The sequence below is a fragment of the Mesoplodon bidens genome (assembly GCF_964165515.1).
Source record: "Mesoplodon bidens genome assembly, chromosome: 9".
Classification (NCBI taxonomy): domain Eukaryota; kingdom Metazoa; phylum Chordata; class Mammalia; order Artiodactyla; family Ziphiidae; genus Mesoplodon; species Mesoplodon bidens.
This window is the reverse complement of record NC_138166.1, coordinates 100,638,697-100,666,055: the sequence shown is the minus strand read 5'-3', so window position 1 is coordinate 100,666,055 and position 27,359 is coordinate 100,638,697. Positions and strand designations below refer to the sequence as shown.

The 27,359-nt window shown below is 48.9% G+C and overlaps 2 protein-coding genes across 10 annotated transcripts; one reads left to right on the top strand and one right to left on the bottom strand.

Annotated features, from left to right (window-relative positions):
- Window positions 1–7,389: 7,389 nt before the first annotated feature.
- Window positions 7,390–12,168, bottom strand: TMEM176A (transmembrane protein 176A). Of its 2 annotated transcripts, XM_081244218.1 has the most exons (7): window positions 12,112–12,168; window positions 11,142–11,349; window positions 10,533–10,643; window positions 9,347–9,403; window positions 8,971–9,183; window positions 8,310–8,420; window positions 7,393–7,724 (listed from the first exon to the last, which is right to left on the bottom strand). In XM_081244218.1, the coding sequence occupies exons 2-7, from the start codon at window positions 11,325–11,327 to the stop codon at window positions 7,683–7,685; spliced, it is 720 nt and encodes a 239-aa protein (XP_081100344.1). In that variant the 5' UTR covers window positions 11,328–11,349; window positions 12,112–12,168; the 3' UTR covers window positions 7,393–7,682. The 2 variants fall into 2 exon arrangements, with proteins under 2 accessions (XP_081100345.1, XP_081100344.1); XM_081244219.1 differs by lacking the exon at window positions 10,533–10,643 and having other exon boundaries at window positions 7,390–7,724.
- Window positions 12,169–12,522: 354 nt separating this feature from the next.
- Window positions 12,523–20,667, top strand: TMEM176B (transmembrane protein 176B). Of its 8 annotated transcripts, none has more exons than XM_081244200.1 (8): window positions 12,523–12,710; window positions 13,432–13,497; window positions 15,820–16,016; window positions 17,811–17,921; window positions 18,293–18,349; window positions 18,589–18,816; window positions 19,766–19,885; window positions 20,286–20,667. In XM_081244200.1, exons 1-8 carry the CDS (start codon window positions 12,590–12,592, stop codon window positions 20,373–20,375), a joined length of 990 nt encoding a protein of 329 aa, XP_081100326.1. In that variant the 5' UTR covers window positions 12,523–12,589; the 3' UTR covers window positions 20,376–20,667. The 8 variants fall into 8 exon arrangements, with proteins under 8 accessions (XP_081100326.1, XP_081100325.1, XP_081100327.1 ...); XM_081244199.1 differs by having other exon boundaries at window positions 15,817–16,016; XM_081244201.1 differs by having other exon boundaries at window positions 12,523–12,727; window positions 13,458–13,497; window positions 15,817–16,016.
- The last annotated feature ends 6,692 nt before the right edge of the window (window positions 20,668–27,359 follow it).

Below are 27,359 nucleotides of genomic sequence, written 5' to 3'. Positions count from 1 at the left end.
TGCTCAAAGAAGCAAGGTTTGGACTATTCTACCTCGAAGGGGGGAAAAAAGAACTGAAAACTAATATGGAACTCTAGTTAATGATATGTGTGCTGAAGTATTTAAGGGGACGGGTACAGATGTCTGCAACTTACCTTAAAATGCATAAAAAACAAAATGCAAAAAGGGATGGAGAGGTGGACAGGCATGTGACAAAGCAAACATAGCAACATATTAATCGTAGAGTCTGAGTAATGGATACATGTAAATTCCCCCCCCCCCCAACTTTTCTGTGTGTTTGAAAATTTTCATAGTAAGATGCTAGGGGGAAAGGCAGAGGCTCCCTTGGTGGTGTTTAGGAGTGGGCATCTGCTCTGCACAGCCATGTTGTCTGTATTGCTGATGGAGCAGTTGGTACAGCCAGTAAAAATGCCAGAGAGGTAGGCAAGGGCCGGACGTGCAGGGAATGTGGACTTTATCTCAGAGACCGTGAGAAGCCAATAAAATGTTTGAAACGGGGAAAACAGACCTGTTTTTGCATTTTCACCTCTCACTGCGCAAGTCGCATCCCCCGACTGAATTTTCTGAACGGCTGGTTACTTGATTTGAAATGCAAATCATCTGGAATGGAGTTAGGAGCGAATTCTGCATTAGTCAAAGCATTACTTCCCTCGGTTTTCTTTCTCATTAGTGGGTATGGGGGCAAAGTCCCAGGCTCTTTCAGGAACACATACGAATTGGGAAACTCAGAGTCTGCGGGCACAGGGCAGTTAATTCTAGTGTTATCTTTCAGACCTATCAGCCCTTGGAGGTAAACAACATGAAGAAAAAACCATAAAACTCTAGTATAGATTGAGCAACCGAGGAGCTCATTCAGTGAAATGATTAACAAAAAGCCCAGGATCAGGAGTCAGGCTCTCTGGATTCAACTATCCGTGATGACATTTCCGAGCAGTGTGGCCTTCGGCAAGTTACTTAACTTCTCTGAGCCTTCGTCTCCTGTTTGTAAAATGAGGATAACACTAGTCAGTGCCTCACAAGGGTTGCTGTGAGGATTATGATAAATGTGGTAAAAGCATTCAATCACTGTAAAATACTTGGTTTAGTGCCTGGCATGCAGCCAGTGCTGAAGAAATGTTCAGCAAATAATTATTGCTCACTGGTCTACTTCTCCACATGCAGTTTATCTGGACTCATGGCTTATGCCATTCCACCAATGTCTTTAAAGTGATTATTAAGTGCCTGTCTTTCGTTCACACTATTTGGAGCTTCAGACCTATAGCTCCCTTATCATGGGAATGCCCCTTCCTTCGACCCTCCAGCTGGGCACCTGACAGGCCTGCCAAACCTGGACTTCTTGGCCTCCCAGCGCCTGCAGCACACCGGCCAGTTCTGTGCCCGAGCAGCAACTTCATCTATTGCCTGCTCTCCACTTCTCCTGCTATTGATGCTGAGAACTTGGCCTCTGTGCACTGGGGCTGAATTGAATCTTGGAGACAGAGTTCTGGGTGAAGTAGAAAACCATAGCTTTATTGTTCTGCCGGGCAAAGGGGAACATAGAGGGTTCCTGCCCCTCGAAACTGTGTGTCCCAACCCAGGAGGATTTGGTGAGCAGTTTTATAACAATGGTTCAAGGATGGGGTTCTTGATAGGGTTAGGGTGTGTGCAGGGCCTGCACTCCTTTAATCTGGTCTCAGGTAATCTCTGGTTTTGTTTGTTTTTTTTTTTGCGGTGCACGGGCCTCTCACTGTTGTGGCCTCTCCCATTGTGGAGCACAGGCTCTGGACGTGCAGGCTCAGTGGCCATGGCTCACGGGCCCAGCCGCTCCGCGGCATGTGGGATCTTCCCGGACCGGGGCATGAACCCATGTCCCCTGCATCGGCAGGCGGACTCTCAACCACTGCGCCACCAGGGAAGCCCTCAGGTAATCTCTTGATGAGCTTCTCTGGTTCCTTTAATCCGGCATGTTCCTAGAACAAGCTGAGACTTGTAGGACAGAGCCACTTGACAAGAGCTGTGGCCCTTGGTGGGACGCTGCCATGCCACACTGGGGTCTGGCACAGAGGAAGCCAGGGGACCAAATACTTTGATCACCTTCACCTGCCAGGGCCACCTATAGGCTGAACCCAACCCGCGCTATGGCACAAGGGAGCCTCCAAATGCAGTCCATGGAGGCCAGCCCGCCAGGCGAGCAGGGTGGAGAGACCGCCTGGCGGGGCAAGAAGAACATCAGCGCTCTTAGGAATCCTGGCTTCTTGTCCACTGACCAGGTCTAGGTCTGTGACTCTGAGCACGGAGGACAGAAAGTGCTCATATCCGTCAGAACATCACCTCCTTTCTTCTGGTTTCATCTTTTTCAACCAGAAAAGCCATCCTGGCAACCAAGGAAGTCCAGACCCACTCCTGGGCCTGGCAGGGCAAAGTCACTGGGGCCACGAGAGACACCTGATATCCACTCTCTCCTGGCTGTTCTCAGCTTATGCCACGGAGGCCTTTCCATGGTGAGCCACGGTTCTCTTCTGAAACCATCGGAAAGCTGGGACTATTTTCTGTCACTCATAGTGGTCAGGAGTGAGTATATCTTTTGCAAACTCAAGAGTAAACTTTAAATCTCTCTCTCTTATTTTTGTCTTCAGGTTTGGCCACATGCTCTGTTAGGAAGAAGGCTCGTAAATCAAGTCTCTAGGGCAGAACCTAATTGGTTTCTGTATCTTCTATTCTGAGCATCCAAATTCAGCTCATGTGCCTTCAGGCAGAAAACTTCATGCCCAGAATCATGGGCAAGACTAAAGAATTTGGAGTCCCAAAGGAATTCTGTGCCACCTGCCATCCTGCAGGGTTTTTTTTTGCGGTATGTGGGCCTCTCACTGTTGTGGCCTCTCCCGTTGCGGAGCACAGGCTCCGGACGCGCAGGCTCAGCGGCCATGGCTCACGGGCCCAGCCGCTCCGCGGCATGTGGGATCCTCCCGGACCGGGGCACGAACCCACGTCCCCTGCATTGGCAGGCAGACTCCCAACCACTGCACCACCAGGGAAGCCCTATCCTGCAGTTTTCATTCCCAGGGAATGGAGTGATGGGAAAGTCTCATTCTATCCCAAACAGGCAAAGGGAACCGGTATTGCCCTAGGACTTAGATTGAGCTGGGTAAAAAAAATTTTTTTTTCTTGTGATGAAAACTCTTAAGATTTACTTTCTTAGTGGCTTTCAAATTTGCAATACAGTATTATCGACTATAGTTCTCATTCTGTACATCGCATGACTTTTTTTTTTTTTTTTAATAACTGAAGTTTGTACCTCTTGATCGCCTTCACCATGTCATCCACCCTCAACCCCCTTCCCCTCTGGCAACAACCCATCTGTTCTCTGTACCTATGAGTTTTGTCTGTTCGGTTGTTTTTTAGATTCCACATATAAGTGAAATCATAAAGTATGGCTTTCTCCAGCTGACTTATTTCACTTAGCACAATGTTCTCGAGGGCCATCTATGTTGTCACAAATGGTTAAGATTTCATTTTTTCTTAGGGTTTAGTAGTTGTCCATTATCTCTCTATATATATCTCACATCTTCTTTATCCACTCATCTGTGATGGACACTTAGGTTGTTTCCATATCTTGGCTATTGTAAATAGTGCTTCAGTGAACATAGGGGTACAGATATCTTTTCGAATCAGTGTTTTCATTTTCTTCCGGTAAACACCCAGAAGTGGAATCCTCAGGTGAGAACTCTGGGGTGTGCAAACGGACCTGAGCCAGTCCTGACTTCAGTGTTCACAGTCTAGTTGGGGAGAAAAGGGAGCTACATACACACATGTATATATCACTTGTATATACAGCAACAGTGTATATACAAGTGATGGGGGTTTTCTGGTGGGGGAAAGGTCACCTATTTGAGAAAGGGTGTAGAAATAGATGGAGGCAAGTCTCTCAGAGGAGGTGGGGTCAGCACGACTGCACATGCAAGTTGGGCTGCACTGGGTGGGGGAGGGACCTGTCCGAGTTTATCTTCCTGCCAGCAGTGTATGAGCGTTCCCATTGCTCCACATCCTCACCAACATTTAGTATTGTCAGACTTTAAAATTTTTGCCAAATATGACGGATTAGCTCATGGTATGTTATTGTGGCTTTAATTTACCTTTATCCAAATATTGATGAGGTTAAGCACATTTCCTATACTGACTGGCCATTTGGATTTCCTCTTATGTGGAGTGTCTGTGCAAACCTTTGGTCAATTTTTCTGTCGGATTGTCTGCCTTAATGATTTGTAGGAATTCTTTATGTTACTTTGAATCCCATGAAGTTGCTGGTATTTGATCATTCTGACCTACAGAAAATGGCAGTTTCATATGGTTCAACTTGGTACACGCTGGATACTTGTCCTGTGTTAATTACATGTGCTGCTAAGTATTTTATCATGTTATATGGCTTATATTTTCATTTTCTTTATTTTTTGAGGGTCAGAAGTCTCTAATTTTAATGCATTTCAATGTATCAGTCTTTTCTTTTACGGCTGGTGCTTTTGGTGTCTTGTTTAAGAAATCCTTCTTGTCTTTTGTGCTGAAGGTGACCAGATTGTGCTGGAGGCTTGGAGCTGTGCTCTTGGGGAATCTTCTTTGGGCCCTGGGTCACAGTGCTTCGGCTGTGGGGCAGGCAGATTCCTCTGGGACCCCAGGCTTGGCTGGATAGGGGAGGGAGAGGCCACTTCTGGGGTCTTTCTACCATGGAGCCCAAGTTTCCAAGAAGAGATTTTCCGTGGACCATGTCCCCACCATTCTTGTGAGTGTGGAAGGTCTTCCCAGTGGATGGGCAGGCCTGTGTCCCAGTGGGCCAGGGTTGGTGCAGGACTGAGCTAACACCTGTGTGGATGCTCAGGCAGGGTGGGCTGTGACAGGGGCTGACTCCAGCTCAGAACTGGGATATCTTGTTCCTGAACTGTGGGTCCCTGGAGCAGATGAGGTGGGACAGGGAGACAACTGGAGGTCGTGGAGCAGTAGGAAACCTCCCATCTGCCCTCTAATTCTGGATTTGAGGGGATGTAATGGCACGATTCTAACCAACTGCCTCAAGCAGAGCAGGTGGCAGGGGGTACGCCTACTGGGGGACGGGGAATATGTCGTGACTTCTTGGCCCTTACTCCTCAAGGTCACCTGGGTTAGGCAAGGCAGAGGATTGTCTCACTGTTCACAGTTCCCTTCCCAGGACCCACAGTACCTGCCGCATGGGAGGCATTAGTAGATATTTGTTCAGTAATACATTGACAATTTTCAAAGAATTGTGTAAAAAAATTAATTTTCTAGTTTCTCCTGAAGAACACTTTTTGTAGCCACTAGGTGGTGGTGTTAATTACATCAAGCTGGCTTGTGGCGGGGGTGGTGGGGTGGAATTCAGATAGGGAAGCAGGCATTTGAATTTAAAGTCAATCTTGTTTTAATTCTGTTTTGGAGCCTGTTAATCACTAAGTTTAAAAAAACATATTGTCATAAGAAATATTTGCAGGGTAAATCTGAGATAAAGACCGTGGTGGATTACTTTCTTTCTCAAGCTAAAGATGGTATGAGTTTCTCTTCTACAGTGTTTCCAAATTCAGTCCTTTTACAGCTTCGACTAGATGTAAATTCTTTCCATTCTTTATTCAGATAAATGAATGTCAACTCAGTTTGCCCTTTTGCTCAGAAGTGGTCTTTTACTGTCAGAATGTGGCAACCTCCTTTGTTTATTGCATCTGGCAGGTCTGAGTCTCTGGGACTGACCCCTTCCCAAGTCCCCCCACCCCCACCCCCACCCCGAGCTCTTCCTCAGCTTCCGTCCCTGTTGGTTACCCTCCCTCCTTCCGAACAGCTTCAGAGTGTCCTGGATCTTCGGTTTTCTCTTCTGTAGGAAATCAGGTATCTTGCCAGCCCTGCCTTTTGTTTAAAAATTTTTTTCAAAAGCCATTTGTTTATTTGAAAATACAGGGATTCCCTGGTGGTGCAGTGGTTAAGAATCGGCCTGCCAATGCAGGGGACATGGGTTTGAGCCCTGGTCTGGGAAGATCCCACATGCCGCAGAGCAACTAAGCCCGTGCGCCACAACTACTGAGTCTGTGCCACAACTACTGAAGCCCACACTCCTAGCAACTAGAGAAAGCCCGTGCACAGCAACAAAGACCCAACGCAGCCAAAAAAAAAAAAAAAAAAAAAAAATATATATATATATATATATATATATATATGTACACAATACAGCTACAATCACAGGCTTGCATCGAAGAGGCTCTTATTTTGAGGGGGAAAATGAATGTACACATCTGGAAATGACTTGGAGGTGTTGAGACAGGGATGGACAAATAATCCCAAACTTATCTCTGTATCATTATGAGTTATTATGATAGTAAAACTGACCTTCGCTTTTCTGTGTACAGGTCTGTGAGTTTTAATACATGTATAGATTCCTGTAACCAGTACCATGATCAGGATAAAGAACAGACCATCACCCCCTAAACTTCCTTGTGCCAGCTCTGTTTTTAGTCACACTAAAATGTTGCTGTACAATATTGTGCTTATATTTAATGATTTAAAAAAACATGGTGCCACTTTTTCTGGCCATCACAGTTTCTGATGAGAAACCACAGTCATTGGATTACCCTTCTCTATAGGTAATGGGTCATTTTTGTTTGGCTATTTTCAAGACTTTGTCTTTAGTGTTTTAGCAGTTTGATTATGATATATCTAGGCTTGTACTTCTTTGAGTTGGTTCTGTTAAGGGTTCATTGAGCTTCTTGAGTCTGTCCGTTTGTGTCTTTCAGCAAATTTGGGAAGGCTTCAACCATATTTTTTCACACACAAACAAAAGTAATTGTTTCGGATACCATTTGTTTGCCTCTCCAGGTATTCCTTCCATATTCCTCTAGCCTGCTCTGTGCCCCAGAGGGGTGTCTTATATGGATCATATCATTGCCCAATGTCCCATGACTTCCTGTTAGGTTTGGCGAATAGGGAAAACTAGCAAGAGGTAGAAATGGGTAGTTTGGGTATTTATTCCTCAGGATGCCTCCCTGCAGAATCATCTCAGGCTGGCTGTGTTTCTCTGGGAAGGTGAGAGCTCAAATCAAGCACCATCTCCATCAGGTTTCTCTGTCCCTGGCTGAAACACAGTAATTGCTCCCCTTTCTCATTTTTTGGGTTTAGCTGATGACACACCCGCCTCCACCTTGGTGAGCAATCCTGGTATGGCAAAATTCATACCAGGGAGCGGGGATCAGAGTCTCTCTTCCTTTCATCTTTCATTCCCAGGCATTTGGGCCTACAGTCCCAGGACCAGCCTCAAAGAGAATCTGTTTTCAAGGCCGGCAACTCTAGACCCAGACTGGCTGTTGGGAGTGGAACGAGATTTGTAGGTTTGCGGTTGGCTCATTCTCCTCTGCCTCCCTCCAGCCAAGAGAAATACCCTAAGCAAGAAGCTGGGAGCAACAGCACAAGAGTTTATTATCATCATTGCTCAAGAGGGGACATGAAGCAGGCAGGATGGTGAAGGTGAGCAGGAAATGGACCAGAGCAGCTCTGATGGTTGGTGGTGCAGGGCAGTGGCTGTGGCCATGGGGGAAGGATAACTGGACCAGAGGAGAGCCTCTCTTCCCGGCCTGGGTCTTCTTCCACGAGGCAGATGCTGGGACACCCAGTCCAGGTGGAGCTCCAGACATGGGTCCTCTGGAGAAGCAGGGCTAATTTCACTCACTCCCAGCAGTTTCTTCCAGGGGAGGGTCTCTTTTCTAAGGGAAAAGGAGGGGGTGGGACAGCCCATGGGGGAGAGAAAGTGTAAAAGCTCTGTACCAGGGCAGTTTAGTTCTGGAGCCAATCAGATCCAACATCAGCCTCATGGTACCTGATGCAAAGAGCCCCAAGGTCCCACCATGTACATGGACTTCCCTAGCTTCCTAGGGTCTCTTTTTCAGGTTTTTTTTTTTTGATGTGGACCAATTTTTTAAAAGTCTTTATTGAATTTGTTGCAATATTGCTTCTGTTTTATGTTTTGGTGTTTTGGCCACGAGGCATGTGGGATGTTAGCTCCCCAACCGGGGATTGAACCAACAGCACCCCCTGCATTGGAAGGTGAAGTCTTAACCGCTGGACTGCCAGGGAAGTCCCTCCCTAGGGTCTTTGGACTGGGTGTTACTTGGTCAGGGACAGGGGGTCTCTGGGCTGGGCCACTCCTGGGGTGGAAAGACAGGAATGATGCCCCTTGACACTCACTGTAATGACACTTTCCTCCTCCCCAAACCATCCGCTCTCCCTTCCTGTCTCCCCTGGACAGCACTGCTGCCCCAAACACACAGACACAAGCTTTAGGGACTCACCTCCTTAGATCGGTATTTTCTCCAGCAGCACAGACACAGGGGGGCCAGAGATGCCAGCAGCAGTAGAGCCCAGACCCCCAACAGCATGACCTTGACGCCTATGAACAGGGCCTGGGGACAGAGGGCCAAAGCTGTAGGCATCAGAGCGACTGTTGCCATTTGTGGTCTGTCTTCACGCTGATCATGGCCCAGGGTCACTCTCCACCCCATTCATCCTATCCCCAAGTCGGTAGCTTCCGGGGTGCGGGGAGGCTGAAGAAGGAGCCCGGGGTGGGGGTCAGTGGGTGTAGCATGCAGAGAGCGGCCAGTAACCCCTGTCACCGGGTCTCAGCGTCCTCATCTGAGCAGCGATGGGCTTGGGCTGTGGTCTGGTTCCCTGACAAGCCCAAGACTTGAACACGCACTTAACACCTTCACAGCTCTTCACATATTTGCAGTATTAGCTCATTGATTATGAGTTCAGTGTTTGTACTTCCCACAGATCTGTAACTCCCAGAACCATAAGAACCGCTTCTGTTTTGTTCGCTGCCACGCTGTGGTGACGGGAGACATGCTCGGGGCAGAACAGGTCACGCCCTTTTTGGTGGACAGCCTCACTCTCCTCCACTGTCTGACCCTCCCTGCCCACCGCCTGCTGCCGTGCCTTCCCCAGCCCGGCTACCTTCAGCATGTTCACATAGGAGGTGCACAGCTGCAGCCTTCCCTTGTCTGCACTCGGAGAGCTGGGGGCCCCGGTGGGTCCCCAGGAAGGGGAGACGTCACAGATACCATTAAAGAAAACACGGTGGTACTCATGGAACCTCCTAGCCCCAGTGATGATGGCGGCTGTGGCCGTGGAGAAAGCTGCCAGGGCGAGCAGGGTCCTCAGCAGGGCCTGGTGAGGACAGGGGGCAGAGACAGACCTTGGAGACTCAGTCTCTCTGGAGTCCAGCCCGGGACAAAGAGCGGGAAGCCTAGTGGAGGGGGCGTGGGGTGGGCGGCAGGCTTGGGGTGGCCTCCAGCTTCTGGGCTTGGTGTCAACCCCTCCCCGAACTCACCCAGTAGGTGCCACCTCGTTTCTCATAAATGAAGGCGACAGCTCCAGCCAGCACAGCCTGGGGAGAGATTGAAGCACCAGGGGTAGCTCAGGGCAGCCAAGCCCCACCCCCAGCAGCCTGCTTCTTTTTCCTTCCTCAACCCCCACAGGCAAAGCCAACCATCCTGCGGGCCTTTCCCCACAGCACCCCACGTGGACCCGAGGTTTTGAGCTGAGTGCTGTTGTCTGTAAGACAACGGTGAGGGTGTTGAAGGCTGAATCACACGCCCGGGGCTGCAGGACCCTCTGTTTTAGGGACGTCGAAAGTGCTCATAGTCAAGCCGGGTGTGAGCCCCCCTTCCCTTCTCCAAAACCTCTCTTTTTAAGCAACACCAGGTGCTTTGCGAAAGCTCCAGGGCGGTGGGGTGGAAGGTCCAGGGTGTTGGAGGACCTCTCGTTACAGGATCAGCGTCCGCTGCCTCGGGGTGAGGGCAGCCGCTCGTTCCAACAGCGCTCAGCCTCCCACCCAGCGGGTCTTCCAGGGCAGGAAGTCTGGTTCATGCCAAGGGAAAGATGGATCTGAATCCCGTTTGGCAGTTCTGTAGCTAATCTCAGTGTTTTGGGCCATGGGGTGGATGAGGATGACTACTTTGGGCTCCTCTCTTAATCGATATGTGCGTTTTGCTCTTGTTCTGTGAGGGTGGGCAGGACAGAGGGCGCCTCTTTCCTGCTATGATCCGCCCACCCATCTCCTGCTGCAGGTGGCACACGTCCATCTGCTGACGTAACTGCTGTTGTCCGGTGAGCCCCCCTGGACTTCCCCTGTGTGCAGGGCCTGCAGAGGGCGATGGGAAACCACCGGGGGGTGCATCTCCCTTGTACACACCCTCCAGCACGTTCCACCTCCCTCCATCTCAGTGCAAGTGTCTGGAGATGAGCCCTGTCCTAGATCCTTAGCTGATCTGCTGCTGAAGGTGGGAGAGGTGGTGGGAGAAGCCTGGTGCAGGGACCCGGGAGAGCTGACGGGTGACCGTGGCCCTCCCAGCCCTTAGCTCAGCTAGTTTCCCGTCTGTAGAAGCCTGGTGTCGGCCTAGAGAGATGGGAGTCTCTTCAGCTGCAAACAGTCTACATTCTGACGGGGTCGATGGTGGTGGTCTCTCACCTCTGATAGGGGGTCCCTCTGCCCACGGTCCTCCCGCCCCACTCACCACAGCCCCTGTCCAGATGGGAGCTCCCGATCCAAGCAGCGTGGTGGAGTGGAAGATGAAGAGGAATCCCCCCAGGACCCCACTCAACACCCCCAGCACGATTTGCACCACCTGAAAGATGAAAAACCTAAAAACCCGGATCCCAGGTTCCCGGGCCCAGGAGAAACCCTCTGCGCCTAAGTCTCACGGGAGTTTTGAGGACCTGCCACTCCATGTGTTAAAGGTTAGAACCCCATGAAAGGGAAAGAGAGAGAGAAGAGAGAAAGGGCGGGGGGGGGGGACGAGGAGGGGGAGGACAGGAGGGGAGAGAAGGCGAGGGGAGGGGAGAGCTAGCCCACGCCGGGTCGGGAGAGGGGGACTTTAGATGGTCACGGGCTCCTTTGCACCCTTCAGCCCACAGCCCGCCCTACCTACAGCTTTCACTGAGAGGCCAGTAAGTGAAGGAAAAGCCAACACTTGATCTCTAGGAAGAGCATAAAACCGGCTCAGCATCCCTTTCAGAGAGAGGCTGGCTGGGAGAGTGTGCAGCCAGAGGAGGGGGCTTACCCTTCCCAGACCAGGGAGCCTGGGCGCCCGTCCTCGGCCCGCGAGGCAGGCAGCCCTACTCACCCAGGAGGCCGCCAGCAGCCGGCGGTGGCCCAGGGCCTGGGAGGCGGCGTGGGGCGAAGGCACGTGGGGCTGCAGCAGGGAGCACCCGCTCAGCAGCAGCTTGGCCAGAGCCGACTCCTGGTGGATGTGCACCTTGATGAAGGTGGGCTGGGGAGCCCCAGGGGCCACGTCCCCGCCATCTGCCATCTCCAAGCCGGTGGACACCCGCCTGGGAGGGAGGAAGGGGGCGTCAGGGGGAAGAGTTGGCAGGAGGTTTGCACAGATTCCACGGGAGCTGGCGAGGCCCCCGGTCACAGTGCAGCATCTGGGACCTGCCTTGAGGGGTGTCATGTGAGGGATCCCTGAGTCTGCTGAGGCTGTGGCCACCACTCAGCCCACTGGAGCCACCCCCTTCACCCTAGATCTGCTGTGTCTCCCCATCCTCCTCCCACGGCCTCAGGATCTGGACCAAGCAGTGCCCTGGAGCCCTCACCTCTCTCCTTTCTGCTCCCAGCCTGCTTGTGTGATCACGGCCCTCACCCTGGCTCTCCTCTCTGTCTCTTCCCCTCCAGAGCCCTCAGGCTGCCAGACAGAACTGAGTCCTGGCTGCCTGTTGAACTACTACTAAGGCAGCTGCTTCCCAGCTGAGCCTGGGGACCCACCCCCTGCCCCTACATATTTCCCTCTCCATCAATGGCTACTCAGCCCTGCGCTGCCTGTTCAAACTGCGCCCCCCAACCCTCTGCATGAAGTTGTGGGTGCAGATGGAGGCCAAAGGCCAGAATGACTTGGCATCAAACGGGGACAGGGATGTACCTGGCCTCCACTCCTGCCACCTTCCTGGATGCACATCCTCTACATGGTGGTTGGTCCCTCCCTCCCCAGCGAGTTCTGGGGGGCCTGTGAGGGGGCAGGGTGTGGCCTGCTCTGGGGAGGGGCCCTGTGAGAGGGTCTCTGGGAAAGGGCCGCCTGGGCTGAGGGCCCGCCTCACCTGCTCTCTTCAGGGACCGTCACGGTCAAGGGTGACAGGAGGCCTGGGGACGGCTGAGTGGGGGCTGAGGACCAGGCAGAAAGGGGAGGGGTTCGGTGGAGCTCCAGAAAGGGAAGGATGAGGCAACTTCCCAGCACACAGCTGGAGCAAAGGGCCCCTCCAGGGTTTTCCAGCTGCCAGGGGAAATCCCTCGGCTCCGATGCCCTGGTGAGCACAGGGGCCAGGTGGGTGGCCTGGGAGACTGCGGAACTGACCAGCCCTGGAAAATCCCCCATCCCCACCAGGGCAGGGGCTCTCTGAGCAAGGACTTCCCTGTGCTGGGTGCACCCCAGTGTGTGTGCTGAGTAGGGATGGACACGCCAGCGTGTGTGTGTTTGTGTGCTCTGCCTTCTCCAGCCAGCCCGATTATCTACTCAAGACCAACCCCCCCCCCCCCTAGAGGGGCCCCTTTGGGCCAGCTCTTCTCTGGGAAGTCAAGATGCTGAAGGTCAGACCCTCATCACTCCACTCCTTCCTTCTGCTCTGTGCCACCCACCGCCGGGTGCCTCAGCTCTGGGCAGCTCTGCTCTGCTTGGCCGCTGGTTCCCAGAGGACAGCAGGTGAGCAGGGCCCTCAGGTGAGCAGCCCAGGTGACCCATCCCAGGAGACTCTCAGTGCAGGACCCCTCTCTCTTTCTCTCGAGGAGTCTCCAAGACCAGTCCCCAAAGCCTCCATCCTGTCTCACAGGATGCCATTCTCCCCCCAATTCCTGGTCCCTGTAGGACCTGCTTGGGACGGAGGGATACACTAGATAGAGGACGTGACACTAGAGAAATGGCTAGGGAGGTCGGGGGGCCCGTGCCTGGCCACATCAGCTGGACTCTCCCTCCCCAGTGCCTCATATGTTTATTCTGAGGGTGGGGTGGCTGGGGCTCAGGTGGTTTGCTGGTGAGAGGTCCTTCAATAGCAAAGGCAGAAGGTGGAGGGCCCAGGGTGTAGCTGGGATCCTGGCCCTCTCTCCCCAGCTTCAGAGGCACAGGGAGAAGCTGGGCAGAGAAGAGTGTCCAGGGAAGCGGGGAAGAGCCTCACACCCTGGAGTTAGGGTGGCGCGAAAGGGGATCTTCCTGGGGCTGGCCTGGCTCAGAGGAAGAGCAGGGATCTAGGCTGATCTGGGGATTGGAGCTGGGGGTGAGGCGAGAGGGGGAAGCAGTGGTATCCAGAGGGCTCAGAGGGAGCCGGAGCCCAAGGCACATTCTGGACTGAAATATGATGCTGATCCCTGGGTCCCAAGGAAGATCTGGCCAGAACCCTGGCTGGGCTTCCTTGTGTGTCCGTGAACAGGTCTGAACCTCTTTGCATATCTGCAGAGTCGTCAGACACCTGTCCTTTATACTGCACGGAGGCCAGGTAGGTGAAGAGTGAAACTGCTCTGTAAAGTTCATACGATACAAATGGGAAGGCCTTAACCTTATTGCTCTTGCTGGTGTTTTTAGAATTGTTATTAATAATGTTATGATTTAAACAGTGATAAGTAGGACGCCCATGAGAATTACCTGGAAAGGATTTCCTCTGGAGCTAGGCAAGTTGATTCTAAAGTGCCTAAGGAGAAGTAATCTAGCAAAAGTGGTCACGAGGGGCTTCCCTGGTGGCGCAGTGGTTGAGAGTCCGCCTGCCGATGCAGGGGACGTGGGCTCGTGCCCCAGTCCGGGAAGATCCCACATGCCGCGGAGCGGCTGGGCCCGTGAGCCATAGCCGCTGGGCCTGTGCGTCTGGAGCCTGTGGTCTGCAGCGGGAGAGGCCACAACAGTGAGAGGCCCGCATACCGCAAAAAACAAAACAAACAAAACAAAACAACAACAACAAAAGTGGCCATGAAAGAAAAAAGTAACATGGGGGGGTCATGAAAGAGCTCAACTAGATATTAAACTCTATATTCATTATTAAAATTACAGTAATGCTGCATGACTCATCAGATCCACCAATGGGCAGAATATAAAGACTAAAATAGGCTTGGATTCCTACGGGAATTTTATTTTTGCTCAGGGGAGCATTTTAAATCAGTGGGAGAAAGATGATATATTCCGTTAACAGAATATACTCTTCAGAAGTTAACCATCTGAAGAGAACAAACCAAAACCAACTTGGATCCATTTTTTCCAACTTACAAGGTAAATTCCAGATGGCTCAACATTTAAATGTGAAAACTGAAAACATAAAAGCACTTAGAAGAAAACATGGATGAATTATTATTTTATAATCTTGAAATGGGAAAGTCCCTTTTAAGTACAGTATGAAACCCAGAAGTCATAAAAAATGACTGAAAACTTTGATTATATAAAAATACAAATGAAGTCAAAAATAAATCACAAATTGAAAGCACTCTCTGTAACTCATGTCACAGCTGGTAATTTTTCAAATACACGAAGAACTCCTATAAAGACCAAAACAAAACAGAGTAACACAAGGAGGTCATAGGATATGAAAGGAAAGCTCACAAAAGAAGAGGAAAAAGGCTCTTAAACATATGAAAAGATGACCAACCTCACTCATAATAAGAGAATTGATACTGGAATAGTCACAGAAAGCAGACTGGTGGTTGCCTGGGGCCAAGGGTTGGAGGGGTGCCTGGGGAAGGGACATTAGGGAACTTTTTGCAACATAGAAATGTTCTGTATCTTGATTGTAGTTATGGTTGCACATATGTACACATTTGTTAAATGTCACTGAGATACACAATTAAAAGGGGGCATTTTATTGACTATAAAGGATTAAAATCTACAACAGAATGTCATTTTTCCAAGAGACATTTGAAAAGATTAGAAAATTTGCTGACACCTTCTGCTGGTCTTGGGGAGGGGCAGTGGACACTCTTGGAATTGCCCTTGCATGAGAATTGCATGGAAGTAGCTCCATGGAGGGAAATACCTTTTAAAATTACAAATACACATTCCCATTGACCTGCTGACTCCACATTGCTTGTAAGAAAGAAAATGAAGGTCTATAAATAGGGGACTGCTTAAAAAAATTATGATGCATTCATACAATGGAATACTATGCAGCCATACAAACGAGTGAGGATGCATTTTATGGACTGATGTAGGGTTATTTTTAAAAGATGGTTCTGTGAACAAATCATTGTGCAGAAACTGTGTGTGCTATGCTGCCATTTGTGGGAAAAGAGGGAAAGAATATTTTTACATGTTTTTATATGCAAAAAAGTCATTGTAGATACATTAGAAAATGATAGTATTTTTCCACCTGGAAGACAACTAGCTGGCTAGGAGAGAAAGATAGGAGAGTGGGTTTTAGCAGTATACCCTTTTTTATCTTTTGATTTTTTTTAACCATATGAAAGTGTTACGTATGAATATGTACACTACGTTGCTGAAATAATTCAGATTCCTTTCTTTGTCAATCCCAAGACCCAGACAAACTGTATCTGACAATTTTGGGAAGAGGTCCAAGAGTATATATGGTGAAAACTCTAGAGGTGATTCAGATTTGCATCCCAGATTAAGGTCACTGTGACAGAGACTTCCCTGGCGGTCCAGTAGTTAAGACTCTGTGCTTCCAAGGCAGGGGGCGTGGGTTTGATCCCTGGTTGGGGAACTAGGATTCCACATGCCGTGACTTGACTCAAAGACTGTTCTCTCTCCCTGCACTCATGCAGTGTATTCCTTTTTCCCTTACTTAGATCTCAGACCTCACTTCTGTGCATCTCCCCAGCAGGCAGGATGACCCAAAACATGCAGGTTGTGAATGGAGTCGATGTGGCCTCTACGCTGTCCCAGCCCATTCACATCGACATCCACATCCACCAGGAATCTGCTTTGGCACAACTGCTAAAAGCTGGGAGTTCCCTGATGGAGCGCCTGTCCCACCATCCTGCCAAGGCCAGGATAAGCTATGGACAGCTGGCACTAGGGGTAAGAGCGGGATGGAGAGGTGGGTTAGCAAGGTGACACAGAGGAGGGTAACGCTCCTTCTTCAATACGATGCGGAAAAGGCAGGTGGGTTGAATCCCCATGAAAACTCACTATTCGTATCCCATCTTGTTTGGGAAAAGTACGTTTGGGAAGTTTCGCCACAGAGATTTAGATGGAAAGGAACAGTGGATCCCTTCTTTGGTGCAACGTGAGCAGTCCCAGCCAGAGCTGGGGGGATGGGCGGAAGGGTCCCTGGAGGCTGTTCATTCAGGTTGATTGAACCCACGTGGACAGAGGGCCTGCAATGCAAGGCAACATGATAGGCGCTTTGGGGGGAAAACTTCAGAGAGAATATCTAGGCAATAACCTGAAGGTGCCCAGCATCCATCAGAAAGGATCAGGCAACTACACTAATGCCTAGAACTAAAGGTAGCTCAGGTGACATCCTTGGGAGGCAGGATGGAGTCCTGCAGGGGTAGGCATCTGAGCCAGACCCTGAATGGAGAAGCAGTGTGTTTAGACAGATAGAGGTGGAAGATGGAAGAAAAGGAATTTCGGGTTAAAAGAATGGCAAGAAAGAGGGCAAAGGAGCCAGAAAGCATAGGACAAGTTCTGTCAGGGTAAAGAGAATGGGACTCATGGCTGATTAGACTGGAAATACAGACCAGGGCCATATTGCTGAGAGCCTTGAGTGACAAGGTGAGGAGTCTGCTGTCCTGAATCAGCTTCGATAGTGCGGAGACTGGGGAGGGATTCTGAGCAGGCGCCTGAGCTTCAGGCAGCCTCACAGCCAGGAGGTGTCCAGGTAAGAAGCATGGAGGTTCTGCACCTGCCACGTCGCAGCAGAAACGAGGAGGAAAGAGAGGAGTCCGAATCCTTTGTGGATGGGGTTGCCCTGACTTGGGAGTGCGTGGATGTGGAGTACAAGGGAGGAGAGGCGTCTGGGAAGATGCTGAGGTTTGGAGTGAAGGAGACCGGAAAAGTGGAGCCCTGGAAGTCAGTGAGGCAGACACTGAGGGCGTGTGTGGGGTCTGGAATTTGGACGCAATGAATCTGAGAAGCTGGCAGGACATGTAGGTGGTGACGTCCAAGAGGCTATGATAGTTGGATCCTCCGGGAAGCAGACGCCGAGTGGGAGTTGGGTGTGCGAAAGGTTTGTTGGGGTGTAACATCCATGCAATGAAAAGGGCAGGAGCAGGACTGGGCAGGGGGAGACATCAGCTCATGAGGTAGGGCGGACAAGGTCTGGGCCAGCCCAGTGGGGAGCTCGGGAGCAATGACTGCCCATCACAGGGGTTCCGTGTTAGCTGAAAATGGCCCTTGAACCACTGCCTTGCTTAATCCTTGGCTGGGTAGCCACCCCCAGAGACTGTGCCCTCAGTTTGAAAGATGAGGGGACCCTGAAGGCGCTGACCATTGTAGGCTGTCAGCTAACCACTCTCCTTTCTTGAAGGAGGTCATCATGGCCCATCCTGGACAGGATGATGGGCTTCCCAAGGGAAAATGAGGAGGAAAAAAAGGAGGAATCATCAGGTGGGATGACAAATTGTGGTATTTAGGAAAAATGGGATTTAGAAAAGAATGAAGGATAAAAGGCTGGCAAGTCAGAGGAATGAGGGAGAACCAGGACGGGCTGCTTCCCGGATGTGAAGGGAACAGAATTTCCAGAATCAGAGCTGCGGAGAAGTCAGGGCAGAGGAAGAGGAGAGGAAAGCCACCTAGGTGGGAGCTGGGTGGCTGCTGCTGGAGCAGATGACTCATGGGAAGGGGTGTGGCCTTCCCCATCTCTTGCAGGTGACCCAGATATTGCTGGGGGCTATGAGCTGTGCTCTTGGAGGGCTTCTCTACTTGGGGCCCTGGATTCAGCTGCGTGCCTCAGGCTGTGCCTTTTGGGCAGGGTTTGTGGTGAGTAAGAAAGGGGTTGTGAGCTCTGAGGGAGGCAAGTGTTTATGGACAAGGAGAAAGAAAGTTCCTTTTGGATCTGGGTCAGGGATTTGGGGAAGAGACCACAGACCCAGAGTCCAAATGCTCTCTGTTATGAGGAGGCTGCCTTAGGGGGTGGGCAAAACCCTTCCACCCTCTGTTTTTCTCTTTAAGGCAAGGCTGGGAATAGTGGGGCAGTTGTAGGTGGAGTCCTGCCCATCTGCTAGGTTTCTTTGCCTGTTCCTTGGATCCTGCTTCAAATTGGCTGTTCTGGGGCTTGTTGGGAGAAGTGTGACGGGAGATCATTTCAGGACAGCCAACTGGAGGACTTTTCTGGTGTCTTCTCTTCCTAGGCCATTGCAGCAGGAGTTGGGACCATTGTCCATGAGAAGCACTGGGGCAAACTTTCAGTGAGTCTGGGCATCCTCTGTGCCCCACCTCGTCCTCTTCCCCCTCCTATGTCTCTGTTTTCCTGCGCTATTTTTCTGTCTTCTCCCCTTTGGTTTCAAATATCCTAAGATCTTTCCTGGAGGGGTAGGGAGGGTTTCCTCAGCCAGGAAGCTGGGGAAGAGGAGACCGGTTTCAGGCCGAGACCCCAGGGCTCTGCTATCCATAGAGGGAGTCTGCAGCCTGAACCTCTCTTTTCTAGGGCTGCATATCAAGTTTGCTCGCCCTGGCTGGCATTGCCACGGCCGTGGCCGCTGTTGTCTTCTGTGTGAATAGTTTAACCTGGCAACCTGTATTCTATGACATCAGCTCCGTGTGTGATTCCTTAGTCCCTGCCGCCCCCACCTTTGGGTACAAAGAGACTAGACGAAGCAATTCCTATTCATCATGGAGGGAGGAGAACTGCAGAAACTACATGCAAATGCTGATGGTGAGAAAGGAGAGTCAGTCCTCCAGGACGCGTCACAGCTGTGCATTGGGGAATTGGGGCACCTGAGGGCAGAGATGTAGGCTTTCTGAGCTTCGACCTCATCCGAGGTCTTTGGTTCAGGAGGTTTTAACTTAATCTGAAGCCATTGTTCAGATCCTCATGGCATGAAAATTCCCTGAATCAAAGGGGATGAGGACAAAGAGGAGACACTGAAGCGAGGATTTCATGAACCACCCTTTCGTCTTTTCTGGTGTGTGGCTCTTATCAGTTATCTATTGCTGCATAACATACCACCCCAAAATGTACTGGCTTAACACTGCAATTTATTATTACTTCTCACATTCTGTGGGTTGACTAGGCTCACATGGGCAGTCCTCACTTGCATTTTCTCATGCAGTTGCAGTCAGGTGTCAGTTGAGGGTGAAGTCATCCAAGAGGTTGACTGGGCTGGACCGCTAAGATGGCGCACTCACACAGCAGGGAGCTCAGCTGGGGCTATCAGCCAGGGAGCCTACAATGGCTTCTCCATGTGGCTTGGGCTTCTCGTAGCCCAGCAACCAGGTTCCAACAGGGAGCATCCCACTGTGAGCATTTCAAGAGGTAGGAAATGGAAGCTGCCAGGCCAAATAAGGGCTACCCCATAATTGACCTAGTGTCCCTTCTACTGTATGTTGTTGATCAAAATATTACCAGGTCCTTCCAGATTCTAGGTGGATTCTAGGTGGAGCAGTGGATCCCACCTCTTCACAGGGGGAGGTAAAGTCACATTGCAGGCAAGCAAATGGGATGGAGTCAGTGGCTGCCCCCATAGTTGGAAGATGCAGTCTGCTTTGGTGGGAAGTAGTGAGTTGGACAGGGTCTGATCCCTGCTGGGGTAGCAAGATGATAGTAACAGCAGAAGCAGGGGAGCAGACCCCTGACTGTAACTTTTTTCTTCCTTTATCTTCAGGATTTGTTCCTAGGAATCCGTGGTCTGCTCCTGGCCGTCTGTGTCCTGCAGGTCATTGTATCCTTGGCTTCCCTGGGCGTGGGTCTTCAACGCTTCTGTGGCCAGAGCTCCCAGGCCCTGGTGAGCTGTTAGGGAGGCACTAGGGAAAGAGCGGATCTGGTTGGTGAAGCTCTAGGGATGGGAAGGCCATCGGGGCAGGAACACTGCTGAGCAGGGGTCACGCTCCCCCTCACTCAGCCCTATTCCCGTGCTTGGCTCTGCCCGTCACTGTCTGGGGAACATGACCCCATCACTGTGTCCTGGGGTGACTTCTGCCTTCTGCTTCTGCGCCCTTCTTTGCTCTCATTTTCCCACGTTCCCCTCTGTCCCACGTCCTAGGTCTGGTCTAGCTCTCCGTCCTCCGTCACCTTTCTCTTCCCTCCTCCTTTCATTTGTCTGATTTCCAGTTCTGTGGAGCTAACTCTACTCTAACCTTTTCCTCCCAGGAATTGACTTTCCTCCTGTTTGTTTTTTTTTTCAGGATGAAGAAAGGTCAGAGAAGAAGCTGTGGGAGGAGCATTCAGTGCCTCCCTCTCCCCACAAGAAGAAGAGCACAGCTGTTGTCCTGTGAGCAGCCAAAGACCCTACCTGGACCCTGCATGTCCCTCCAGAGTAGCCCAGGGCCCCTCACTGCCCTGTGTCCCTCACACTTGCTTCCTTTGGCTGCTCCTCCTCTCGCCAGCACCCTCACCCACTGTTCCCACTCCAGGGTCCTCAATTCCGTGAACGCGTATTGTCACATTTTCCCCAATGCTGATTAAACAGAAACAACCACAAAAAATGATTTTGTGCAGGAAGGATGTAGTCTCCCTTTGTTGATACACACGGTGCGTTGGTACACGTGGAATTAAATGAGAGTTATGTGTCATATGGAAACAAGGTCCCAATAAGACTTAATTTACGTTCTGCTCTATATCCCAAGTGTAAAAACTCCTTTTCATGATTTCCTTCTGTTCAGTGTAAAGTGAAAATAACTCTTACATACTTAGAATCGTTTTACCTTTTTTTTATAGTTACAGAATTTTTTAATAGAAAGACAGGGCAATATGGCAGTTAATTAGCAACTGATACTGTAAACTACAGGAGATACAAAGTTCTGTCATATAAATTAATTGCCATTACAAAAAGGCAACTGCTTGAGCTAAGAAGGTACAAAAACTGATAACTTCCATAAATATAACGAGAAGCTAAGTGAAGAAATACATAAGGTTTTCTTTAAGCATCTATAACTGATCAGTGGGCTTTACAGAACCATGTGAGACCTGGAACAAGATCATTTCCTCCCTCCCTGTCTCTTTCCTTCCTTCTTCCTTCCTTCCTTCCTCCCTTCCTTTCTTTTTTCTCTTTCTCCCCCATCTCTTTCTTTCTCTCTTGTTTTTTTGCAGTAATTACTGTTGGTTCTCTCGCTACACACACACACACACACACACACACACACACACACACCCCTGTTATTCTTCAATTTCATTGTAAATGATACAATTGATTAGTTTTTTACTTTTTAAATTTTCTATGTACAATATAAGTATATAGATGTAAGCACTTCTGCTATGGAACCAGGTTCATTTGTCCAATGTGCAGCAAGCCAAATGCTGAGATGCTGAGGTGTGCAGCAGAGAAAGTGTTTATTCACAAGGCAGCCAAGCGAGGAGACAGGAGAACAAATCTCATATCCGCCTCCCTGAAAGTGAGGGGCTTGAGATATTTATGGGATAGAGAAGCAGGTGGTCTTAGGCGTGGAGAAAGGTGATTGGAAGTAGGGAAAATGTGAGGTAGCTGGTATTCCATGCCAGCATATCTGAGTTACATGCTTCTTCAGGGGATACATGTCCCAAAATGGAGGTACTTAGCATGATCTGAGGGTGGAGTTTTCACCCCTCTGATGTCAAAAGGTCACTCACTGGACCCCTGTGCAGGCCCAGTTTTAGGGTTGTTGGTCCCAACCAGTCTTAGCCAGCTTGAACTGGACAGGAGCCGACTCCAAGCCTTGGAAAACAACTTAAGCCCCCGTTACTATAGTGACCCATTCATCAGAGGTGTTATCTATAGGGGGCCACTAAGAGTCAAAAAATAATTAAGACAAGCTTAGGCAGTGAAGGCAGGTTACAAGGGAGGGGTTTTTAACAAGCGGTTCCCTTCCCTGCAGTTCTGTAGGATGAGCTCAAGAATTTCTGTTAGTCACCAGTTTCTGTTAGCCTTATGGTGCATGATTTCCTCTCTGAAGGGTAAAAAAGCAGACCATGGTCTGTAGAATTAAGACGTCATAGGGATTCTGGCATTTCTGGTTCCGACATAGTGAGCAGACTTGCATTTCCATTGTGGTTTTATGAAACCTCTGAGAGGTAGGTGTTATTACTAGTTAGAAGACTTACAGCAGAACCCCCTGCACAATCCTGCACTACGATGTGGTGTTAGTAGGGGCAGAGCTGCTGGTATGGGTGAGGCATAGCCCCACCGTTGGAGGTCAGGGTGGTGGGCTTGTAGATAGAGATTTGTAAACAAGCTTGTGTAATAAAGGTCAAAGGGATGAGGTGGTATTATGTTCAGACTATGGGACAGTGCTTGGCAAATTACACCCTGAGGGGCAAGTCTGGTCTGCCACCTACTTCTGTAAATAAAGTTTTATTGAAACACAACCACGCTTCTTGGTTCACACATTGTCTATGCAACAAGGGCAGAGTTGAGTGGTCTCAGTAGAGACTAAATGGCCCACAAAACTTAAAATAGAGTTTGCCGTCCCCTGGTGTGGGAGACCCCAGTGGAGGGAGTAGCTAGTCCTACTGGCTGATTGACAGGAGCCGGGGAGCCTGTGCTCTTGCTTCGCCAAATGTGAATCTAGCATGGGCAACAGGGAGAAGGCTTTGCCCCACCCTAGACTGGCTGAGTCAGGATTTGCATTTTCTCAAGATTGGCAGGTGCTTCGTGCCTTCATCACCTTTAGAGAAGCACAGAGATAATCACATCTAGGTGTCTTGTTCAGATACAGAACAAGCCCCTTTGAATTTGATGTCTTTAATTCATTTGTTAGCCTTAGCATTTTGAAAAGGAATTTTCGTGAGAAGAAACAACAGCAGGGCGGAACCAAAGATGCCGGTAAGAGGAAGCATCTTTCCTCTCTTCCTTAGCTTAAGATGCTGTTAGTTTTTGTGCTTCAGTATTTCTAAACTGTCCCTTTATGGCTAGATTAGATAGAAATTCTTTTCATTTTTCATTCTGGTAAACAAACGACAACTTGGTAGTTTGCTTACTTGTTGATTTTGTTGTTGTTTTTCTAGCATGAAGCGATCTCTTACTGTCAGAGTCTGGCACCTTCTTTTTTTCCCCCCCTGAAGTCTCTATATGTCTCTGAGGGAAGGGGTCGTCCCTCCATCTGACTTCTCCCTCTCCCCCATTTCTTCTTTTCTGGGCTCCACTGCCCTCCCTCTCCTTACCCTGTGAATAACCTTGGAAGTTTCATAATCTTTGTTTTTCTTTTCTGTAGGAAATCAGACGTCATCCCCTTCTCCCCTTGCTTTTGTTTACTTGGAAAAACCAACAGTTATTTGTCTATTTGCACAACTCAGTTTTGGTGACCAGATTGTATTTATGCAACTGACTTCATGACCCTGGTATCCAGCAATTAATCACAAGCCTATTTATATTTACTGAAGTGTTTAAAACCATTCAGAGTGTAAACAGGAAATGGTTCTACTTTTCTTTTCCAATCACTGCTTTTAACTGTGTTTTGTCAACTCCCCATTTCCCCATTGGATATTGGTCCTTTAACATCAGGACCAGATTCCAGATTCCACAATCTGGTCATTAAAATGGTCTCATGGGGCTTCCCTGGTGGCGCAGTGGTGCAGGGGACACGGGTTCGTGCCCCGGTCCGGGAGGATTCCACATGCCGCGGAGCGGCTGGGCCCGTGAGCCATGGCTGCTGAGCCTGAGCGTCCGGAGCCTGTGCTCCGCAGCGGGAGAGGCCACAACAGTGAGAGGCCCGCGTACCGCGAAAAAAAAAAAAAAAAGAGGTCTCATGTTTGGTGTTCAAGACCCAGTTCTGTTCATGTTGAAAACTGCAGTCATCAGAGCTTGGGTCCCCCTGCCAGCAGAGGCCGCTGCTTGGACTGGGAGGATTAGGGATGTGCTGTCCTAGTGTGTGGCCCCTCCCTCTCCTTCCGGTTTCCTAAAGAGTCCTGAGGGAGGCAGGGGAGGGGATGGGCGTCTGGGGTTTCTTGGCTCAGCCGAGGGCCCGTGACCATTTGCTGATGTCATGTGGGTAGTGTCTGTTCTTGCTCCATCTCAGAGGCATCTAGGAATTTCCCTGCCCGCTGCTCCGTTAGCTGCCTGGCTCAATCAGGAAAACTTCCTGGAAAAGTACATCCTAAGGAGACAGCTATGAAATGCCGGGGGTGGGGAGGGCTTTCCTGCAGTAGGAGTATTCAATTACTATTTCTTGCCCCTGCAAGGCCCAGAGTCTCTTCAGAGATATTTCAGTGGATGGGATAAGGCCCCATCGCCTCAAATTCCACAGAGAAGGCCCTGGAGCCTCAGATGCAAAGAATTGCTCACAAAAAAGTTTGCAATTAATTTGTATGGGAAACTAACAGATGTGTGGACACGGGGTGGGGGGACGGGGAGGGTGGGATGAACTGGGAGATTACGTTTGACATAAATACACTACCATGTGTAAAATAGATAGCTAGTGGGAACTTGCATATAGCACAGGGAGCTCAGCTTGGTGCTCTGTGATGACTTAGATGGGCTGGATGGGTGGGGGGGATGGGAGGGAGGTCCAAGAGGGAAGGGATCTATGTATACATATAGCTGATTCATTTTGTTGTACAGCAGAAACTAACACAACATTGTAAAGCAATTATACTCCAATTAAAAAAAAATCCTTTCTGAAGTAGGAAGCAGGCATTATGAAAGTGTTCATTTCCACCGGTAGGTACTGCTTGGAACTTCTTCAGCGTTTATTGGTTTAGTTTATTTCTCCCTCTCCCATCTTCAGTGCCTCACTCACTCCTCATTCAGGAGGATTTCTGCTTTCTTAGTGGTTTCCTTTGAAATCTTTCTTTTTTTTTTTTTTAAAGCATGTGCACTTAACTGAACAAATTCTAAAGGTAATCAGTAACCTTATCCTCTACCTGAAAAATACTGTGCCTTTAGAATGCTCCTTGTTAAATGATATTCTTATCTTGAGTTTTAGCTCTATCTTGACTTATTTCAACCCCACAAATTAGGTATTTTATTTTTTTCGTATACTCAGTGTTTGTTTAAATTTCCCTATGTTTTTATTAACAGGTAAAAAGCTCTCCGTTTCTTCCTGTAGTTCAGGCCTTCTTTCTGATATCCTTTTTCTTCTTTTTTGAGGTACATCCTTTAAACGTTTCTTTAATAGTAAAGATCTCTTGGTGGTAAACCTTCTTAGTTTTTATTTATCAGAATATTCTTTATTATACCTGGCTTAGGATAAATAGTTTCACTGGATATACCATTCCAGCTTTAGTTAATTATATCTAATTCTGGTGGCTTTTGAGATCTTTACCTTGTCTTTGATGTTTTGAAAATTTACTTCAAAATGTGTAGGTGTGCATGAATTTATTTTCCCTTGAAAATTCCTCCTGAGAAAGTATTTTTAAAAATTCCAAGTCTCAGAGTTCACACCATTTTTTTTTAACCTGGGAAACTCTGAGTTATGCCTTTGAATAGTTCCTTTCCCACATTCTCCCTAATATTTCCTTCTGAAATTTTGATTTGCCACATGTTAGACCCTCTCACTCTAGCTTCCTTATCTCCTAACCTGGTTTGTGCTTTTTATTTTTCATCTCTTTATATCTACCTGCTGCGTTCTGGTTAAATTCTTCATAATTATTTACCAAGTTACCCAATTTCTGCCTCAGTTATGTATAATCTGCTTTTTCCGTTCCATTACATTTTAAGTTCCATTAAAATTTTGTAGATATGATATTTGCTTCTTTTTCAGATCTTCCTGTTCCTTTTTGATATTCTCTTGTTCCTAAGTCATGCCATCAATGACCTATTTTATTTCTCTAAGTTTACTACATTATTTACTTTATTTTCTGTAAGAAAAGTACCAAATTTGAAGTCTTTACTGTTTTTTCTCCCAACTCTCCCAACTTTCACCAATACTGTCTTATTTATTTTATTAACATCTATTTATTTTTATTAATTTTTTGACCATTTTGACCATTTTTAAGTGTATAGTTCAATGACATTAAGTACACTTGCATTGTTGTGTAACCATCACTACCATCCATCTCCAGAAATTTTTGTTATCCTAAATGGAAACTCTGTACCCATTAAATACTAACTCCCCATTTCCCCTGCTCTCCAGACCCTGCTAACCCCCATTCTGCTTTCTGTCTCTATGAATTTGACTATTCTATGTACCTCATATAAGTGGAATTATATAATATTTATTATTTCGTGTCTAGCATATTTCACTTAGCATTATGTCTTCAAGGTTCACCTATGTTGTAGCTTGTGTCAGAATTTCCTTCCTTTTTTTTTTTTTTTTTTTTTTTTTTTTGTGGTACACGGGCCTCTCACTGCCGTGGCCTCTCCCGTTGCGGAGCGGCCATGGCTCGCGGGCCCAGCCGCTCCGCGGCACGTGGGATCCTCCCAGACCGGGGCACGAACCCGCATCCCCTGCATCGGCAGGCGGACTCCCAACCACTGCGCCACCAGGGAAGCCCCAGAATTTCCTTCCTTTTTAAGGATGAACAGTATTTCATTGTACATAGCACATTTTGTTCATCCATTCTTCTGTTGATAGGCAATTTGGTCTTGAATTGTAATGGCAAATAAACCCTCCTGTCTTGTCTATACAAGAGTGATATGAGAGAGAGTTGGGAGGACAGCTTCTAAATATTTGTTGGATGAATCAATAAATGGCATGAATTATTTTTTGCAGTGTGAGTAGAGTTTTGTTTGAACCAATTATACTGTCTGCAGTGGGATCAATGGGATGTATTTGCAGGGTAACTGAGCAGGGCAACAATTCTCAGTGTGGGATTAGAATAACATTCCCACTAGGAATGAGAACTCCCTGGAGGCTCTCACAAGCTATCCTACTGTTCCTGGTTGAAATATCTTGGTTCCACCTTTGGAACCAATGGACTAGTGTTAGTATGCAGCTTCATCAGTAGATGGCCCCAGCATTCATCATTCCCCAATTTTCTAGGCACAGCCCTAGATTTCCATTTGGGGATCCACTTTTTCCTCATTGTCTGGCTGTGTGTTCATGGTGGGGCTTTAGCCTCAGTTCCAGGCATAAGGCATGTGACCCAAACTTAGATTAAGCGCAGATCATTTCCCTCAGACCATGGTGATTGTTTCAGGAGTGGGCCCATGGCCCAAGTCCATCACATTATGGTAAACCTTAGGGCTACCAGGAAAAGCTCTTGCACTTGAAGAGTGCAAGGTTCACTTGAAGAGTGATCTTGAACCTGCAAGGATGTAAAGTTGGAGCTGTAGCAGCCACCTTGCCCCCACGAGAGGTTCTCCTGGAGCTGCCAAAGACCACACCCCCTCCATGGGCTTGAGAATG

Coding starts and splice junctions, on each gene's coding strand:
- TMEM176A (XM_081244218.1), bottom strand. CDS start 11,327: ATGGCAGATGGCGGGGACGTGGCCCCTGGGGCTCCCCAGCCCACCTTC. Junction 10,644..11,141: donor GGCTGCTGGCGGCCTCCTGG/GTGAGTAGGGCT, acceptor TTCATCTTTCAG/GTGGTGCAAATCGTGCTGGG. Junction 9,404..10,532: donor CCATCTGGACAGGGGCTGTG/GTGAGTGGGGCG, acceptor ATCTCTCCCCAG/GCTGTGCTGGCTGGAGCTGT.
- TMEM176B (XM_081244199.1), top strand. CDS start 12,590: ATGCTGAAGGTCAGACCCTCATCACTCCACTCCTTCCTTCTGCTCTGT. Junction 18,350..18,588: donor AGCACTGGGGCAAACTTTCA/GTGAGTCTGGGC, acceptor TCTCTTTTCTAG/GGCTGCATATCAAGTTTGCT. Junction 19,886..20,285: donor GCCAGAGCTCCCAGGCCCTG/GTGAGCTGTTAG, acceptor TTTTTTTTTCAG/GATGAAGAAAGGTCAGAGAA.